General features: G+C 40.5%; 1 protein-coding gene and 1 long non-coding RNA gene across 12 annotated transcripts; both read left to right on the top strand.

Annotated features, from left to right (window-relative positions):
• The first annotated feature begins 22 nt into the window (after window positions 1–22).
• LOC149717585 (uncharacterized) lies at window positions 23–8,308 on the top strand. Of its 3 annotated transcripts, none has more exons than XM_089840185.1 (14): window positions 23–198; window positions 704–871; window positions 1,761–1,862; window positions 2,226–2,729; window positions 2,800–3,127; window positions 3,193–3,301; window positions 3,387–3,427; window positions 3,504–4,300; window positions 4,375–4,736; window positions 4,801–5,053; window positions 5,116–5,237; window positions 5,318–5,376; window positions 5,522–5,608; window positions 7,968–8,308. In XM_089840185.1, the coding sequence occupies exons 2-14, from the start codon at window positions 731–733 to the stop codon at window positions 8,063–8,065; spliced, it is 3,003 nt and encodes a 1,000-aa protein (XP_089696311.1). In that variant the 5' UTR covers window positions 23–198; window positions 704–730; the 3' UTR covers window positions 8,066–8,308. The 3 variants fall into 3 exon arrangements, with proteins under 3 accessions (XP_089696311.1, XP_089696314.1, XP_089696317.1); XM_089840188.1 differs by having other exon boundaries at window positions 25–198; window positions 4,804–5,053; XM_089840191.1 differs by lacking the exon at window positions 1,761–1,862 and having other exon boundaries at window positions 25–198.
• A 2,950-nt stretch (window positions 8,309–11,258) lies between these two features.
• Window positions 11,259–13,803, top strand: LOC149717584 (uncharacterized). Of its 9 annotated transcripts, XR_016367158.1 has the most exons (6): window positions 11,259–11,541; window positions 12,785–12,896; window positions 12,981–13,016; window positions 13,084–13,265; window positions 13,335–13,710; window positions 13,786–13,803. It is a non-coding gene; the product is annotated as an uncharacterized LOC149717584 (long non-coding RNA). The 9 variants fall into 9 exon arrangements; XR_016367154.1 differs by having other exon boundaries at window positions 12,785–13,016; XR_016367157.1 differs by having other exon boundaries at window positions 11,259–12,631; window positions 12,785–13,016.
• The last annotated feature ends 6,083 nt before the right edge of the window (window positions 13,804–19,886 follow it).

The raw sequence follows: 19,886 nt of genomic DNA, 5'->3' as shown, positions 1-19,886 counted from the left end.
TCTACTGGTAACCACCAAAAACTGCCGGCGGCCATTACCATTAGTGTTACGGGTTGTGTACGCGTGCGGTTCCTTTACCTTGGAAAATTAGTGTAGTTTTAATTAGTTATATTAAATAATATAGTGGTGCTATCGAATAAAGTGTGTGCTTGTGTGTGACTACAAATCAGGGATTAAAAGTAATATAATGGAAATGTGGTAAGTACTTGGCTCCTCTTTAAATTTTATGTTAGTCGTTTTCAGTTCAGCATGTTGTTGTTTGGGCCTAAGCCTTGTTTCCACGTGTAATAATGGCTGGCTGGTCAAGGTTTGACCGGCCTCCACCCCTCGAAAGACAGATTTATCTCAATCACTTTTGGAAATTTTGAAATAAATTAAAATTTAAATTTCATAATGCTTCACGATGTTATCATAGAAATCGAGTTGTTTTTGTAAAAATATGTTATGAAGTTATCAACAAACGTATGCTAGGAACCTACCACTATGGTACCCAGGGGGGCTAGTAGTGCCAGTACCCACATGGTTTCTTCCATGGTTTTAGCTATGGTCATTCAGTGATAAGCTTATAGTTGAAATTGCATATTTAAGTTGTGTAATTGATAACGTTGAAATTCCCTAAATAATAGTTTTATTGATAAAATATTGTAAATAATTCTGCCAATTTCTAAGTTACATTGATTTCAATATAACGACTTATCATTAGGCATTTATAAGCCTTTAAAGTGAAAAAATGGAGTTGGATCAAAGTTTTTCTGGGTTTTTGGACGACAGTATCACGGATTTAATTCCGGATTTGTTAAATGATGGATTTGATCACCTGCCTATCTTACCAATTGAAAGTGGTGACATTGAGCTTGAAAATATAGAAGAGGTACGTAAATGTTTTATAGTACATTCATGGATAAAGAATGCGCGTGAGGAAATTTGTTTTCACTCTACAGGATAGGCAACTCCCTATCTCGAACGACAGCTTATTATACTCTATTACAACATCGGTTGTCAGCACGCGCAAACCTAGGTTTCTATGTAACGTAGCTTTGTACGTGCTGTCAAGAGACGAAAAACTTCATTATCTTCAGTATTTAAAATATCCGCGAGTTTTTTAGCTGGGTGCACGGTTGTGTAAACCTTAGTTTCAAATACGTGTGAAATTGCCTACAGCCTACTACACTATTTGTAACTAAGGCCTAGAGGTCCGTGCACTCAGCAAAAAAACTCGCGGATATTTTAAATCCTGAAGATCCTGAAGTTTTTTGTCTCTTGTTAGCACGCACAAAGCTAAGTTGCATATAGACCTAGCTTTGCGCGTGCTGACAACCGACGTTGTAACAGAGTATATACAGAATAAGCTGTCGTTCGAGGTAAGGAGTTGCCTATCCTATAGCGTGAAAACAAATTTCCTCACGCGCATTCTTTATCCATGGTACATTTTAATAATTTTTCTTCCGTTTGCCAAGAATTGGTAAACTAATGCGTGATACGTAAATTTATCTAAGCTATCAGTGCGAAGGGGTTGAAGGTTCGCATTAGCTTATCAACTTGATTTGTAATTTTCATCACTTGATCTCATAATGAGGGATTTTATGAACATACCCTCGAGAAATGATAGTTGCCTAGTTATTGTTATTTGCCTCGCGAGGATAGCTTCATTTTGTGAAATATGCAATTGAAGTACCTCCCCAAACTCCTGGCGCAAACCATATTTAAAATTTGTTTAAACAAAGTACCGATCACCAGTACCTTATTAATCCCCATAACAGAAGGCAGTCAGCGAATTGGATGACCCATTACTGAGGGAGTTTCTTCATGAAGTGAAGGGTTTGGACTTGAATCGTCCAGAATTGCGGAATGTTATGTCAGGGGTAAATTTATCAATTAAAACCTCTTGAAAGGAGGTCATCATATGTTTTTTTTTCCTCATCTTATAACTGTTGTTGTGACGGTAGTGACAGCAGAGGGGGTAACCATTAGAGATCGCTTTGTGTTTAGTATAGCAGTTTCACATTTTGATTATTTAAAGTCTTATTGACGTATTCCCTTCTTTCAAAGATGTTTTTTGAATAATTTTATGTCGCGAACGGTTTAGGCCATTTAGTTGTTACGTTGACATAAGGTCTTCCAACAAGGGTGGGCTAGAAAGATTGGTTACCCTCTTCATTGGTATTATCTTTGCCAAGATGGAATTTGTATACTGAGGTAGCTTCTATGTTTATTTGTGTAAATAGGATTTTGACGGGTCCTTTTCGTTACCCAATATTGTTGATTGTAATGGATCTACTGAGGAAGAGAAATCCAAAGTAGTAGAAACGTTCAAGTCCAAAGACATTGAACTTACTTGTTCAATGTCGACTGAACTAAGTCACTCAAAAGCCACCACTAAACGCCAGTCAACAGTGGCGAAATATCATTCGAAAACTGCCAAACCTCGTCAATTGAAAGTGACTAAACCTCAAGTGAGAGGTGTTGACGCTGAACAGTTGAATGATGTTAGGCCACCTCAATCCAAAGCGCCAAAACCTCAACAAAAGGCTGTAAAAACGCGTCATTTGAAAACTGCTAAACATACTCAGTCAAAAGCGGTTGTTCCTTCACCACCTCCTAAAGAAGATGCTTTCGCAACTTTGAACAAACTATGGCCTAACCACGCTGAAATAATAAAAGATGTTCCAAGAGCGAGGGGAGGTTTAGGACGAAAGTATTTTGGGAAAACGGCAAAGCCTAAACAAATTGTAATAAAGAAAGAGCTTATCTCATTCTTAAGTCATTTCTTCACTAAGAAAAATTTTAAACTCTCGCTAGAATGATGAAGGAAGTAGTGAAGAGGTGGACATTGAAACAGTTGACGAAGAATTGAACAAAAAATCAGGGGCAGAGATGTTATGCATGGGTTTAAGTGAGCCAAAAATGGCCCTCGTTGTTAAAGTTGAACCTAAAGAAGATTCAACTGTCATATCCGATGCAAAAAATGGTCGTGATGATTTGAAAAACGACGTTAAAGAGAGTCTGAAAATACCTCTAAAAGTAGAACCCTTAGACATTGAACATAGTTCAACTTCAAATGCAGATCAAGACTGCAAAAATAACACGAACGATGAGAAAATCCAGGTTCCAAAAATTGAACCTAAAGGTAAGATGGTGACTAGTTGGTTCCTGGTTGTTAGTTTGGACTTTGTTCTTAAAGTCTATGGACAGTTGAATCTGTAGAAGCGAAGCACTATGTAGTTCAACCTCTTTTAACCCCAGTGAAGAAGGAACCTAAAAAGTCTTCAGACCCTGATGCTGCACGAAACAGGGAGCTGTTGTAAGATTCATGGCGTTTAGATGTTTTTAGTTCTAATTTTGAAATGTTTTTGTTAAACATAACTCGTAATTGTTTTGGTTAACAGAATGAAAATGCTTCCACGAGGCGCAATTATTAAGCAGAAAGGTTATTATCACAGTAACACGTTGTCCTTAGGAAATTTATTGATAGGGCTTATTTAATAACTCCAACATGAATTTAGATCCTTCTAGCGCGATTAAAACAGGAAAAACTCCTCAGTCGACGCAAGCGCGCTCCGCAATATTAATTCCTTATCCGGATAAATCTTTATCAAATCTTAAAAATGGCAACAAATTTGTCAAAACAACCTTGTCACCTAAAGATCTCGAATTGCCGATTCAGTTACCTCAACTGATGGTGTCTTCAAAACGAAGTAACCATCAATCGCCTTCGTCACCTTTTTACAACAGCAGCCCGGGAACTCTGACGCCTTCTCCTAGTGATCCGTTTAGAGTCACTAAGCCTAAACAAGTTTCTCAAGTCGTTTCTACAGATAAAATTTTACTTAAACCCGGGAGGAGCGACGTTCAAAATGGAACCAACGTTAAAACAAAACAACCAAACCCCGTAACTTTGGTAACTCCTATCCTCATTCTGGCAAATAAAATTCAAGATATGCGTGATCGTGGACAATTAAAAGACACCAGTGATCTCTCTCGACCTTTGTTCAATGAACTGAAGGATCTTAAGGAGTTTAAAGAGCTAGAAAAATTACTTCCCACCATTCTTCCTTTGGCTGGTGCTCCTAAATCGGATCATGATTACTGTTCGAGCAATGTTACAAAAAAGGCTGGAATAGCCACGAAACCCAATGCTCTCTTTGTAAATACTCCTCAAACTGATCCTTGGATATCTGGCACTAAAAATGAGTCAAAGTCAGTCATTGACTCGGAAGGAGTTGGAGCCGTAATAACCATTAAGTCAGGTGGAAAAGACGTTGCCACTAAGGCTCCTGAAAATAAGCTAAAACATAATCTGGTAAATATAATATTTTATTACGTTGACTTTGTTGTTGAATGTGGTAAGTTTGAAACTGAAAATAAATGTATCAGGTCAACAAAGAAGATGGGAAAGTAACGTCACCTTGGCATCAAGATTTCTTGCTAAATCAATTAAGGGCCACGAAGGAAAAACGTCGTAACTCTGGTGGCGACTCTCTTCCGTGTAAGAGGCATCGTTCTTCGCGTTCCCCATCTACATCAGGCTCACCGTGTACTTCAGGCTCCTCTCAAAGCAATTACTGCGTCACCCCGTCTCCTTCCAGTTCCCCCAGGAATTACGATGGGAAATTTACAAATATAGTCAACAGGGGGAAAAGTGGCAATAATGACAGGCGCCCACCCAGGAGTTACCGTCGAAGTTCATCTTCCAGGAGTAGATCCCCCGTCGTTTCTCGCCGAAAATCTTACTCCAGGTTGTTAATTGATATAAAGGTTGATGTTTTTGTCGAATTTGTTTAGAAATTGAATGTACTTTAGTAGGAGTCGCTCAAGATCAAAATCCCCTTGGAATAGAAGTAAAAAGATGTGGATGAGGTCGAGGTCTCGATCATATTCGAGGTCTCGTTCGAGATCTCATTCTGGTTCGCCAACCAGAAGTTGGTCTAAAAGCGGCGGGCGACAAAGTAGCGATTACCACGGACGTAATCCTAAAGATTTGAGAAGAGGAAAGTCTCCGGTATGGGCTAGCAATAGTTATAAGCCAACGAAAGCCGAAAAAATGAGACAAATTGTAAGATATTGTTGTTAAGTTTTATTATTTCATATTATATAATCTGGTTTTAATCTCTTTAGCAAGAAAAACGGGTTATTTTTGTCGGAAATATTCCGAATGATACTACAAAAAAGAGTCTGTACGATAGATTTGTTAAATTTGGGGAGATTTTAGACGTTAGCGTTCATTTTCGAGAAATCAAGTGAGTTAAGACAACAGACCTTAAATATTTATTTATTTGTGAATTTATTTACCCGTTTTGATTTGTTTCATTAAACGCAGAGAAAATTATGGGTTTGTGACATTCACCTATCAATGTGACGCTAGCGAGGCTTTAGAGCGTAAGTTATTTAATTTCTTTAACTAATTAATTTTCATTTTACAGCTGTTTTAATTATTAATTATAATAAAATGAATTTTCCCTTAATTAATGAGAACTTGAGAAATAATTCGTACTTGTTGTGTTTTGTTTACTCTTTGATACAGATGGTAACGATAATCCTAAACTTCCAAGGTTGGACTTGAGATACGGATGTGGAAGGCAATATAGAAAGCCAAGATATTGTGATTTTGGTAAACAATGCTTTTTACTTACTTGATTGTGGGTGTGGGCGAGCGAGGGGGTAGACACTTTGGATCTCTGTGTACACCAGAGTTCAAAAGAGTTCAGCTTTGACAGTACATTGAGTTCAAAGCCTTCGGAACTCGGAGTTTAGCTTTGACAGTGCATTGAGTTCAAAGCCTTCGGAACTCAGAGTTTAGCTTTGACAGTGCATTGAGTTGAAAGCCTTCGGAACTCAGAGTTCAGCTTTGACAGTGCATTGAGTTGAAAGCCTTCGGAACTCAGAGTTCAGCTTTGACAGTGCATTGAGTTGAAAGCCTTCGGAACTCAGAGTTCAGCTTTGACAGTGCATTGAGTTGAAAGCCTTCGGAACTCAGAGTTCAGCTTTGACAGTGCATTGAGTTCAAAGCCTTCGGAACTCAGAGTTTAGCTTTGACAGTGCATTGAGTTGAAAGCCTTCGGAACTCAGAGTTCAGCTTTGACAGTGCATTGAGTTGAAAGCCTTCGGAACTCAGAGTTCAGCTTTGACAGTGCATTGAGTTGAAAGCCTTCGGAACTCAGAGTTCAGCTTTGACAGTGCATTGAGTTGAAAGCCTTCGGAACTCAGAGTTCAGCTTTGACAGTGCATTGAGTTGAAAGCCTTCGGAACTCAGAGTTTAGCTTTGACAGTGCATTGAGTTGAAAGCCTTCGGAACTCAGAGTTCAGCTTTGACAGTGCATTGAGTTGAAAGCCTTCGGAACTCAGAGTTTAGCTTTGACAGTGCATTGAGTTGAAAGCCTTCGGAACTCAGAGTTCAGCTTTGACAGTGCATTGAGTTGAAAGCCTTCGGAACTCAGAGTTCAGCTTTGACAGTGCATTGAGTTGAAAGCCTTCGGAACTCAGAGTTTAGCTTTGACAGTGCATTGAGTTGAAAGCCTTCGGAACTCAGAGTTTAGCTTTGACAGTGCATTGAGTTCAAAGCCTTCGGAACTCAGAGTTTAGCTTTGACAGTGCATTGAGTTGAAAGCCTTCGGAACTCAGAGTTCAGCTTTGACAGTGCATTGAGTTGAAAGCCTTCGGAACTCAGAGTTTAGCTTTGACAGTGCATTGAGTTCAAAGCCTTCGGAACTCAGAGTTTAGCTTTGACAGTGCATTGAGTTGAAAGCCTTCGGAACTCAGAGTTCAGCTTTGACAGTGCATTGAGTTGAAAGCCTTCGGAACTCAGAGTTTAGCTTTGACAGTGCATTGAGTTGAAAGCCTTCGGAACTCAGAGTTTAGCTTTGACAGTGCATTGAGTTCAAAGCCTTCGGAACTCAGAGTTTAGCTTTGACAGTGCATTGAGTTGAAAGCCTTCGGAACTCAGAGTTCAGCTTTGACAGTGCATTGAGTTGAAAGCCTTCGGAACTCAGAGTTCAGCTTTGACAGTGCATTGAGTTGAAAGCCTTCGGAACTCAGAGTTTAGCTTTGACAGTGCATTGAGTTGAAAGCCTTCGGAACTCAGAGTTCAGCTTTGACAGTGCATTGAGTTGAAAGCCTTCGGAACTCAGAGTTTAGCTTTGACAGTGCATTGAGTTGAAAGCCTTCGGAACTCAGAGTTCAGCTTTGACAGTACATTGAGTTGAAAGCCTTCGGAACTCAGAGTTTAGCTTTGACAGTGCATTGAGTTGAAAGCCTTCGGAACTCAGAGTTCAGCTTTGACAGTGCATTGAGTTGAAAGCCTTCGGAACTCAGAGTTTAGCTTTGACAGTGCATTGAGTTGAAAGCCTTCGGAACTCAGAGTTCAGCTTTGACAGTACATTGAGTTGAAAGCCTTCGGAACTCAGAGTTTAGCTTTGACAGTGCATTGAGTTGAAAGCCTTCGGAACTCAGAATTCAGCTTTGACAGTACATTGAGTTGAAAGCCTTCGGAACTCAGAGTTCAGCTTTGACAGTGCATTGAGTTGAAAGCCTTCGGAACTCAGAGTTCAGCTTTGACAGTGCATTGAGTTGAAAGCCTTCGGAACTCAGAGTTTAGCTTTGACAGTGCATTGAGTTGAAAGCCTTCGGAACTCAGAGTTCAGCTTTGACAGTGCATTGAGTTGAAAGCCTTCGGAACTCAGAGTTTAGCTTTGACAGTGCATTGAGTTGAAAGCCTTCGGAACTCAGAGTTCAGCTTTGACAGTACATTGAGTTGAAAGCCTTCGGAACTCAGAGTTCAGCTTTGACAGTGCATTGAGTTGAAAGCCTTCGGAACTCAGAATTCAGCTTTGACAGTACATTGAGTTGAAAGCCTTCGGAACTCAGAGTTTAGCTTTGACAGTACATTGAGTTCATGACATTTGTACACCTGAGTTCTCAAGTGTCTACCCCTTCGGGTGTGGGCATTGCCGAATTATTTTTGATTTATTTAGATTCGCAAGTAGCAGCTGATATTCCATCACCTAAACTGGACTTTGATTCTTTGCTGCAATCTACTCGAGCTGAACTGTATAGGAAAAGGCAATGCTGACGGTTGTGTTATTTAGTCACGATTTTTACCAATATTTTTGTTGCCCCGCCCCCGCAATAGTAACGATTAATTTTTTTTAAATAATTCTCGCGTGTTGTTTTTTTTTTTTTTGAAAACGGAAATATGGAAAGTAATTATGTAAATTTACACACTAGGAATGTTTACCCCCTGTAAACAATGTGATTAATTTTAAAGACCTAATTTTATTTAGGTAGAGATTAAAATTTGTAAATTCAATTGAAATCAATCGGGGTTTTTCCTTGATTTTTCTCGGAGTCATCTTTACTAAGATGGCTCCTCTCTTCTCATCATGTGTTCTCAACTTCTCACTGATCGGATCCTTCTAAGAACAGGGGGTTGACGTTAGACTTACGCGTAATAAATTCACTTGGAATTGATTGATTGATTGATTGATTATGCAGCAACAGAATGAAATTTACATCTTGGTTTTATAATAGAGCTATCTCAGAAGCCTTAGTGTGACGTCACCCATGTTATTTGCCCATAGAACCAAAGCGGTACCAAACATGGCCGCCCACTGCCAAAGCTAAGCCCGTGACGTTTTAGCTAGGCACTGACGTCACAAATTGAAGTTTTAAAATGTGCTTTAATAGTTAGCGTCAACAGGTTGAAATTTGCAGTTAGCGTGGGTCAAAGAAACGAAAAAATGTGGGTGGAAATCTTTGTCAGGTAAGTAAAAAGGTGAGATGTTTTAAGTTATTTAGACCTCGTAATTCCGCGATGTTACTGCCGTCATCAGTGAACGTGTGTTATTGTTATTGTTAGTGTTAGGCTTAAGATGTACGGGGTGAATTTAACGTGTCTTTAACAAGTTAACGTGATTTTACCTCTCCCGAGTGACGATGACGTCACGGAGAGGTATTAGACTGGACGTTTCTGTGTGTGTGTGTGTGTGTGTCTGTTACCGCATTCTTAGTTGGCAAATCGATTGGGGGCAAGCGTTTACACAATATCCGGAGTTCCGGACCGCGTTCCCAGTTAACAGAAAGCAATATTGGTATCTTCGTTAGGGCTTACATCAAATGACGTCATTCTTATCAATCGCATTAAACACCCTAAATTTACATAAAATGTAATAAAAGGTGTTCGCTAGAAGTGAAACGTCAACAATAGTTATATTTAAAATGATATTAGGAATCGAGTTTCTTAAAACGACTTAACTAGAAAGAAGGTTAATTATTGACGATTAAAATAAAATCAATTATATTAAATTATTCAAGAAGAAACTCTTAATTGGGTAGATAGCCGTCGTGTCGACTCGGAGAGGTTTATTTATTTGTTTCCCAACTTGTTTGTAAACCGAATGAAAGCGTGAAACTGTAGAAGATTGAATGTTAAGGGTTTTTATATTAATTGATTTACAGTAATTATAAAAGGGTCAGAAAGCTTATTTCAAAGTTGGAACTATCTTATTCAGTTAATAAACACGGAGCCTCGCAAGCAATGAAGGAAAAACGACGGACTATCGAACATTCTTCTACATGTGAAAGTGGAGTTCGGGAAAAAGTAAATGCATAAAGGTACTTGATTACACACGTAGGCGAATTGATTTTTACGTTTAGGGACGTAAGCGTTGTGTTTGGCGATGCAATTTAGGCTTGCAGTTTCCCTTTAGTGGTTTCCGTGTAGGAAAAAAATTTAGCTTTAATGTCTCTAAGTGTGTGTTGTAATAAAAAGTTTATAAAATGAAATGGCACTCGAGCAAATATAAATTTATTAGAACAAATGTTAAAAATAAAACGGTGTGACAACTTAAAAAGAGGGTTATAGTCGTTTTTATTGGTGCCTAAAAAAAATGTGTGGTTTTTCGTGCGGGAAAGGGGTTTTATTTTATGTAGAAGGACGCTGTTGGCTCCCACAGGAATTGTTGCCGAGAGTGTTTGGAAGGGTTGGGCAGTCGAGGAATCTTGACGGAGTGCTCCAGACGCGTCCTTGAAAGGGTTGGGCAGTCGAGGAATCTTGACGGAGTGCTCCAGACGCGTCCTTGAAAAGGTTAGGCAGTCGAGGAATCTTGACGGAGTGCTCCAGACGCGTCCTTGAAAGGGTTGGGCAGTCGAGGAATCTTGACGGAGTGCTCCAGACGCGTCCTTGAAAGGGTTGGGCAGTCGAGGAATTTTGACAGAGTGCTCCAGACGCGTCCTTGAAAGGGTTGGGCAGTCGAGGAATCTTGACCGAGTGCTCCAGACGCGTCCTTGAAAGGGTGGGCCAGTCGAGGAATCTTGACCGAGTGCTCCAGACGCGTCCTTGAAAGGGTGGGCCAGTCGAGGAATCTTGACCGAGTGCTCCAGACGCGTCCTTGAAAGGGTGGGCCAGTCGAGGAATCTTGACCGAGTGCTCCAGACGCGTCCTTGAAAGGGTGGGCCAGTCGAGGAATCGTGACCGAGTGCTCCAGACGCGTCCTTGAAAGGGTGGGCCAGTCGAGGAATCGTGACCGAGTGCTCCAGACGCGTCCTTGAAAGGGTGGGCCAGTCGAGGAATCGTGACCGAGTGCTCCAGACGCGTCCTTGAAAGGGTGGGCCAGTCGAGGAATCGTGACCGAGTGCTCCAGACGCGTCCTTGAAAGGGTGGGCCAGTCGAGGAATCGTGACCGAGTATTTCAGACGCGTCCTTGAAAGGGTTGGCCAGTCGAGGAATCGTGACCGAGTATTTCAGACGCGTCCTTGAAAGGGTTGGCCAGTCGAGGAATCGTGACCGAGTATTTCAGACGCGTCCTTGAAAGGGTGGGCCAGTCGAGGAATCGTGACCGAGTATTTCAGACGCGTCCTTGAACGGGTGGGGCAGATGAGGAATCTTGACGGAGTATTCCAGACGCGTCCTTGAACGGGTTGGGCAGTTGAGGAATGCTGACGGAGTATTCTTGACGCTTCCTTGAAAGTTTTGGCCAGTTGGGTGTTCCAGACGAGTCTTCGAAAGGGTTCGCCAGTTGAGTGAGACTGGGCACTGCAGAAGTGTCCTTGGAAAGGTTGGCCAGTTGAACGAAGTTGACTGAGTGTCCCAGAGTAGTAGTACCGTGGCTTATTAGATTGAAAGTGCTGGTTTAGTATTCCCGATGAGGAATTGAAGACTGATAACTGAACGGTTTAGGCTGAGCTATATATAGGACGAAGAAAGGTGATGTAAATATGAAAAAGTTTGACCTATTTTTGCACTTGCCAACCAAAAAAAAAAGTTATGAGAATTATTTTTCGGAAATTTGATTGGCCCGTTTAATCGTAAAGAGGGAGCTGTTTGGAGTTTGTGACGTCACGTGATTTGTTAAGAAATTAGTGGTATCAATCATTTTGAGTTTAGTCGGCGAGCTGTCAACATGCCGCGAATTTTTTCTTTCATTTTACATTTGAAAGTTGTAGAGTCAAGACGTGCTAATTTTCGGTCCGGGATTGAAGCTTAGCCAGGTCTTGGAATGGATTGAATGGAGTCACCTTGTATAATTGAAATTGCTTATGGATTTGTATGTAAGTTTAATGATTTAATTTTCATTTTATTTTAAAATGTAAGGGAACGGGTTTTTACTAGTTTATGATGATTGTCGGTGCATTGAAATAATGTTTTAAAGATTTCGCGGTTTTTTTTCGGTAAATTAATTTAGTGTTTTTTTTTTCGGCAAATTAATTTCGGTTTTTCCTCCATGTTGCGGTGAATTAAGGTTTTTGTTCATGTTGCGATGAATCAATTTCGGTTTTTTTCTTCCTGTTGCTGTGAACTAATTTCGGTTTTTTCTTCATGTTGCGTTGAATTAATTTCGGGTTTTTTCTTCATGTTGCGGTGAATTAATTTCGGTTTTTTCTTCATGTTGCGGTGAATTAATTTCGGTTTTTTCTTCATGTTGCGGTGAACTAATTTCGGGTTTTTCTTCTTGTTGCGGTGAATTTATTTCGGGTTTAATTTATTTAATTTAATTTAATTTAAATTTTTGTCGGATTATGTTTGACGTTGCGGTGAATTAATTTTTGGCGGTTTATGTGTGAGGTTGCGGTGAATTAAATATGGCGGATTATTTTTGTCGATGAGGCGTATGAATTTCGATAATTTTTCAGAGATTGAGATAAATTGTTTATAAAAAATATTTTACGTCAGGGGAAATAATTAGAGGTGTTTAGTTATGTTAGAGTATTCACGGGTGCCTTTAGTTCGGATGTTGCGGTGAAAATGTTTCAGGCGATTACGTTGCAATTATGAGCGTGTCGGATTCGGACGAGTCATGGTGATGTGTATATGTCGATTTCGCGCGAGTTATGGTGATGTGCAAGTGTCGTAGTAGTGTTGTGACGTTTGCGCGGGTCGGATTCGATCGAGTAATGGTGATGTGTATATTTTGGATTGGGAAAAGTTATGGTGATGTGCATATGTCGATTTCGGACGAGTTATAGTGATGCGCAAGTGTCGGAGGGGTGTTGTGATGTTTGCGCGGGTCGGACGAGTTATTGCGATGTGCGTGTGTTTTAGTTGTTTATGGTGTTGCGCGTGAGCGGGACATTATGCGCGTGTTTCAAAATTATTACAGTTAAAGGAGTGAGACGATTGGATCCGAGGACGTTTACGATGGTGCGACATTTTTGTATGGTTTGATGACGTTTAGTTATAAGCATATTTGCAAAGGAAGCGCGAATGCGAGACTGATTGGGAAAGGCTTATGTTAATTGGAGTTTGAAATTAGTGTTAAAATGTTGAAAATTAATTTGTTTTATTTCGTTACAGCCGTTTGATTAGTGTAATTGTTAGAGCAGCAGCATCTTAAATGATTTTTGTATTTAAAATGGTCTTTTTTTTTTCTTTGTTCGGAAATGGTTGCTTGGAGATGAAGATGAAAGTCTGTTGTTTCTTTGAGTGAAGTATTTGCTTGTTTAAAGTAGACGTTTCAATTATTAATGCATGGTCTTTTTAATTTTGTTAGATTACCAACAATGTGGACGGTTGAGTAGTTTGGAAGGTAGACCAGGTTGGAAAGTTTGTTGCGAGTACTATATCTTTTTGTGTTGCATTAATTGTTATGTTAGGAGAAATCAAGATGATGGAAGCTCGTCTTTGTGCCACAATAATTGAATTTGGACGTACTAGCCTTTGGACCATAGTACTTTTACCATGGAAGAAGTAGAGAGGGAATGGCGGAGTGCGTAGCGGGTTAACATTACGAGAAATGAAGGAGGGTTATTAGGGGCACCGTGAGCGAATGGCGGGCGTGAGTTGAGCGTACGCAGTTTGTTCGTAGCAAGCGTCTGTTGAAACTGTTGTACTTATTTGTTCGCAGCTCTACCGAAGGCCGAGGTAGCTTGTAATTTACTCTTTCTGAAGTAGTCAACGGGAAGTATAGTGTTTTTTTTTTTGCTATAAGATTTATAATTTTATTTGATAGTATATTTTTTTAGTAGGACGGACGATTTTGCAAGAATATACTTTAGTAGGAGCAAAAGTGCATGTATCTGGATCAAAATGATTCCTTGTTAGTCTTGGTCTCAATAACGTTTATTTATAAAAGTTTGTTGTGTCGTTTAGGGTAAAAGTGAGTGAGTAAAACAATGGCGGAGGAAACAAAAGCGTGGTCAATACTTATGGAGGACGGACGTTTCAACGTTAGGCCGCTCTCCCATCAAGTAGTTCTTCCATGTTTGGAGCTTCGGATGAAGGTGAACCTTAATGTAGTCTTTTTTGGGGAGTGTGAGCTGTATTTGATTTGTTTGTATTGTTTTCGTTTATGGTAGGAGGACGGAAGAGGTTGCGCGAACACACTGTAGTAAGAGGAGGTCGATGTGAAAGTTTTTTTGAATAATCTATTTTTTTTGGTTTATTACCAGTTGGAAAGTTGTTGCGACACGGATTAAGGCTGAATTTGAAGCAGTTTGGTTTTGCGGGAAGACGCTGACGTTGGACATGTTAGTTACGTAATTGAATGGAACAAGGGTTTGTAATATGTGGCTGCCTAATGAATGGAATGTTATTTTAGCAGTGGTCACGAATGGCTTTTTGCGGGACGAACTGAATTATCATGGTAGTTGAAGGAAATGGCAAGGACAGGATGTAATGAAAATCGTTAACGAGGCCGGAGGCGTGGTAAATTTTTTCCAAGGGAAGAGGGGCATGAATTGCAGACGTTAACTCTGGGAGCGCTTTTATAGTGGTATTTGATTGAAGTAAAGCACAGGCGAGATGAATTGTGATTTGAAGTACTTTTATTATGATAGATTAATTTTCTTTATTACTATTTAGGTAATTGCGCGAAGCGTCATTTGCGACGAACAGTAGGTGGTAGTGACCTCAATGGATTTTGTGAGGAATTGAATAGGTTTTGAAATGTTTTTGTCGTTATGAAGTGTAGGTACAGTGTTTTTATTCTGCATTGTTTGTTGTGAAGAGTTGAGTTATCGGCGGTGGCCTTTCGGGCGTGTTGAGTTATCGGCGCGTTCGTTTCGGGCGTGTTGAGTTATCGGCGCGTTCGTTTCGGGCTTGCTGACTTATCGGCGCGTTCGTTTCGGGCTTGCTGACTTATCGGCGCGTTCGTTTCGGGCTTGCTGACTTATCGGCGCGTTCGTTTCGGGCTTGCTGACTTATCGGCGCGTTCGTTTCGGGCTTGCTGACTTATCGGCGCGTTCGTTTCGGGCTTGCTGACTTATCGGCGCGTGCGTTTCGGTCGTGTTGAGTTATCGGCGCGTTCGTTTCGGGCGTATTAACTTATCGGTGCGCGTGTCTCGGTCGGAATCATTCGCGTGTGGCGTGTTTTTTGTGAGGTTGACGTTATTTGTGAAGGTTCACATGAACTTTTGATGCTTCTCGTTTTTAGGTAGGTAGGGAGGACAGGAAAGTTGGATGTGTGGTTCTGGACGACCGGCGTTTGAACATGTATGTGGCATTCCATCCCATAGTTGTTTCGTGTTTTGACGTAGTCGCCTTTGGATGGAGGTCAACGGTAAGTACAGTAGTAATTTTTTTAACAAGAGTTGGAGTTTTATTTTAGTTAATTTTTTTATTTTAATGTTGCCGAGACTGACGAAGTTGCGTGAAGTCACTTTAGTAGGAGGAAAAGTAGATGTATTTATTTTGCTATTGGCAGGTGGATGCGAAAGCGTTTTGATTAATATTCTTGTTGTTTAGTGGCGGTTGGGAAGGTTGAAGTTTAGGCAGGTTGTTATTGAGGGAAGACGGCGAGATTGGACATGGTTTGCGTTGTAGTTGAATGAAAGAAGGCTTTGTTATAGGCGGCTTCTTAATGGTTGGAGTATTTTTTAGAGGTTGTTTACAACGCTGATAGTGTAGATTCCTAAATGTGGGCTGTTACGGGACGAAATGGAGTTATCAGGGAAGCTGAAGGAAATGCTATATCCTGTGTGGGTAATATTGAAGAAATCATTTAGTTGTTCAAGGATGTAATGAAAAATCGCCGATAAGGGCGGTGCTGAAGTTTATTTTCCCAAGGTATCGAGGGCCGTTGAAGTTCAGATGTGGACTCTTGGGAGAGTGTAATTGTCATTTAATGGGAGTGAAGCGCAGGCGAGACAAAGTAAGATGAAGTGTTATTGGGAAGTACCTTTATGACGATGTATAGTTATATTTAATTTTGATTAATATTTCAGTTGGAAGGTGGTAATTGCACAAAGCGTCATTGACCAAGATGAGTACTTTGTGGTGACGTAAATGGTTTTTAGTAAGGAATGGAAGAGTTTTTTCAAAATGTATTCACCTTTTAGCGGCAGTCGATGGTTATGGATTTGAAAAGGTTTTTATTGTTAATTTTGATGTTTATAGCGTTGCGCGTGTATCGGACGCGTCGAGTTATCGGTTGGCGTGTTTGTTGCGAGGTTGACATTATTGATAAGTAATGTTTTTGATTAATTTGTCATTTTAGCGGTTTGACGAATAGTCCCGTGTCAATGAGCTTAAAGGGACTGGCAGGAATAGAAATGGAGTGAAACAGATGTGTGGAAACGATGCGCTGAAACTTTTGATGCCTCCCGTTTTTCGGTATGAAGGAGGAAACGAAAGAGCGATCTATGCTTGGATGGAGGTGAAGGGGAACATTTTTCACGAGAGTTGAGTTTTATTTGACTTGATATCATTATGTTTTGTATCATAGCGGGGCGGAAGTGGGTGCGTGAATAAACTGTAGCAGGAAGAAAGAAGCGGGTCGATGTGAGAACGGTTTTGATTAATATTGTTGTTGTTTAGTGGGAAGTGGTTGCGACACGGAACAAGACTGCAGTTCTAGAAGTTCGTTATCGAGGGAAGACGCCAAGATTGGACTTGCTTTGTCATGTAGTTGAACAGTGAGATGTCGAGTTGAATGGCAGACGGCTTTGTTATACGTGGCTTTTTAATGATTGGAATATTTTTTAGTAGTTGTTTCGCGTGCCGATAGTGTAGATTCATAACTGTGGCGGGACGAAATGTAGTTATCCTGGATGTTGACGGAAATGGTGGATTATATGGTGACCCTTAAGTAGGAGGGTAATGTTGAAATGAATTTTGCCTTTGAGTATCTTATGAGAAGTCGCCGACGAGGTCGGAGGTAAAGTTTATTTACCCTAGCTAATAGGGCCATGGAACTTCAATGGTGGACTTGGAAGAGTGCGTAATTGTCATTTCATTGAAGGTGAGATGAAGTGTAATTTGGATGTGCTTTTATTACGAAGTAGAATTATATTTATTTTTGATAATTATTTTAGTTGGAAGTGGTTGCAACACGGAACAAGACTGCAGTTCTAGGAGTTCGTTATCGAGGGAAGACGCCAAGATTGGACTTGCTTTGTCATGTAGTTGAACAGTGAGATGTTGAGTTGAATGACAGACGGCTTTGTTATACGTGGCTTTTTAATGATTGGAATATTTTTTACAAGTTGTTTCTCGTGCCGATAGTGTAGATTCATAACTGTGGCGGGACGAAATGGAGTTATCAGTGAAGCTGAAGGAAATACTATATCCTGTGTGGGTAATATTGAAGAAATCATTTAGTTGTTCAAGGATGTAATGAAAAATCGCCGATAAGGGGGGCGCTAAAGTTTATTTTCCCAAGGTATCGAGGGCCGTTGAAGTTCAGATGTGGAATCTTGGGAGAGTGTAATTGTCATTTAATGGGAGTGAAGCGCAGGCGAGGCAAAGTAAGATGAAGTGTTATTGGGAAGTACCTTTATGACGATGTATAGTTATATTTAATTTTGATTAATATTTCAGTTGGAAGGTGGTAATTGCGCGAAGCGTCATTGACGAGGATGAGTACTTTGTAGTGACGTAAATGGTTTTTAGTAAGGAATTGAAGAGGTTTTTAAAAATGTATTCATTTTTAAGCGGCAGTCAATGGTTATGGATTTGAAAAGGTTTTTAAAATGTTTTTGTGGTTAATTGTGATGTTTATAGCGTTGCGCGTGTATCAGACGCGTCGAGTTTTCATTTGGCGTGTTTGTTGCGAGGTTGACATTGATAATGTAATGTTTTTGAGTTATTTATGTCATTTTAGCGGTTTGACGAAGAGTCCCGTGTCAATGAGCTTAAAGGGACTGGCAGGAATAGAAATGGAGTGAAACAGATGTGTGGAAACTGTGCGCTGAAACTTTTGATGCCTCCGTTTTTCGGTATGGAGAGGAAACGAAAGAGGGAACAATGGTTGTGGACGACATTAATCAGTTTTCCATCCTTTAGTTCTTCCATATTTGGACGTATTCGCCTTTGGATGGAGGTGAACGGGAACATTTTTGTTATGAGTTGAGTTTCAATAGACTTGTTTGTATTTTTTTTTATCTTTGCGGGGCGGAAGAGGGTGCGTGGATACTCTAGTACGAAGAAAGTACATGAATTTATTTTGGTAGTGGCGGATCGATGTGAGAACGGTTTTGATTAATATTGTTGCTGTTTAGTGGGAAGTGGTTGCGACACGGAACAAGACTGCAGTTCTAGGAGTTTGTTATTGAGGGAAGACGCCGTGATTGGACTTGCTTTGTCATGTAGTTGAACAGTGAGATGTTGAGTTGAATGACAGAGGGCTTTGTTATACGTGGCTTTTTAATGATTGGAATATTTTTTAGTAGTTGTTTCGCGTGCCGATAGTGTAGATTCATAACGAAATGTAGTTATCCTGGATGTTGACGGAAATGGTGGATTATATGGTGACCCTTAAGTCGGTGGGTAATGTTGAAGAAATGAATTTTTCCTTTGAGTATCTAACGAGAAGTCGCCGACGAGGGCGGAGGTAAAGTTTATTTACCCTAGGTAATATGGCCATGGAACTTATATCGTGGACTAGGAAGAGTGCGTAATTGTCATTTCATTGAAGGTAAGATGAAGTGTAATTTGGATGTGCTTTTATTACGAAATAGAATTATATTTATTTTTGATAATTATTTTAGTTGGAAATTTGTAATAGCGGTAGCGTCTTGGCGAGGAAAAGTGGTTGGTAGTGACGTTAATGGATTAGTGACGGAAGTAATTAAAAAAAAATTTTGTTAGAAAGTTTTTGCTACGGTGGTTTTGAATTTGCAAATGTGTTTAAAGTTTATTTATGTTTAGCTCTTAGTTGTGTAGTGTATTGGTCGCGGCGAGTTATCGGTTGGCGTGTATCGGCCGCGTCGGTTTATCTGTTGGCGTGTATCGGGCGCGTCGGTTTATCGGTTGGCGTGTATCGGGCGCGTCGGTTTATCGGTTGGCGTGTATCGGGCGCGTCGGTTTATCGGTTGGCGTGTATCGGGCGCGTCGGTTTATCGGTTGGCGGGTATCGGGCGCGTCGGTTTATCGGTTGGCGTGTATCGGGCGCGTCGGTTTATCGGTTGGCGTGTATCGGGCGCGTCGGTTTATCGGTTGGCGTGTATCGGGCGCGTCGGTTTATCGGTTGGCGTGTATCGGGCGCGTCGGTTTATCGGTTGGCGTGTATCGGGCGCGTCGAGTTATCGGTTGGCGTGTATCGGGTGCGTCGAGTTATCGGTTGGCGTGTTTTGTGTGAGGTTGACGTTATTTTTTGAGGTTCACGTTGATAATGTAATGTTTTGGAAGTAATTGTAATGTTATTTTAGCCGCTCGACGAGTGGCCCCGTGTCGATGAGCCTAATAGACTGGCAGGAAAAGAAATAGCATAAAAGAGATGCGCGAAAGTGGTGGGCCGAAAGGAGGAGGAAGCGAAAGAGAAGTGTGTGCTTTTGGACGACGGGCGTTTCAAATTTAGGCCTCGTTTCCATGTCATATAGTTCTAGAACTAAATAGACCTCCTATTACACTTTCAAGTCTCTACTTTCAAAATATCAAGTTTTTAATATAACTGAACCAAAGTTTCCATTTCTAAAATCCATTGTCAAATCACGAAAACTCAGTTTCGATATATCAATTATTTTGTCTTGTCCACCTTCTTCGCCCGTTTCATGACATCACTATGACGTCAAGAAAAAAGGCCGGGAATCCTATACGCGTCTCGACTTTCTCCCAAGTCTAAACTCTATACTCTGGCTCTGATGCCATTTTCAGATGCATATTGCCAATGCCAAATAACGACAAATTCGAGAATTAAAAGCTTGATATTTTGGATTTCACATAACCTAATTCGATCTCTTGCTATATAAATCACACGTTTTAAAAAATAACCTTCTCATTCCATTTCAAAATGCTACCATAACCTAGTCAAGATATCAACACTAAAATAACAGCCATAGGTCTAAGCCCTACAAATTGCAACACTAACTGCCAGCTAACTAAACAACTGCAAATACGCTACAAATTAACTCCATATTTCAGCCTATATACCCGAGGGGGTAGACACTTGAGAACTCAGTTGTACAATATGCCTTCAACTCAATGTACTGTCAAAGCTCAACTCCGAGTTCCGAAGGCTTTG

Source organism: Phalangium opilio, unplaced genomic scaffold (genome assembly GCF_054372755.1).
Source record: "Phalangium opilio isolate 3A_F unplaced genomic scaffold, DU_Popi_V2 ptg000003l_1, whole genome shotgun sequence".
Lineage (NCBI taxonomy): Eukaryota > Metazoa > Arthropoda > Arachnida > Opiliones > Phalangiidae > Phalangium > Phalangium opilio.
This window is presented reverse-complemented; position numbering and strand designations above follow the sequence as displayed.

Excerpts from the sequence above, each read along its gene's own strand:
- LOC149717585 (XM_089840185.1), top strand. The coding sequence starts at position 731 with ATGGAGTTGGATCAAAGTTTTTCTGGGTTTTTGGACGACAGTATCACG. Across the intron at positions 2,730-2,799 it reads CGGCAAAGCCTAAACAAATT|AATGATGAAGGAAGTAGTGA; the intron begins GTAATAAAGAAA and ends AACTCTCGCTAG. Across the intron at positions 4,301-4,374 it reads ATAAGCTAAAACATAATCTG|GTCAACAAAGAAGATGGGAA; the intron begins GTAAATATAATA and ends TAAATGTATCAG.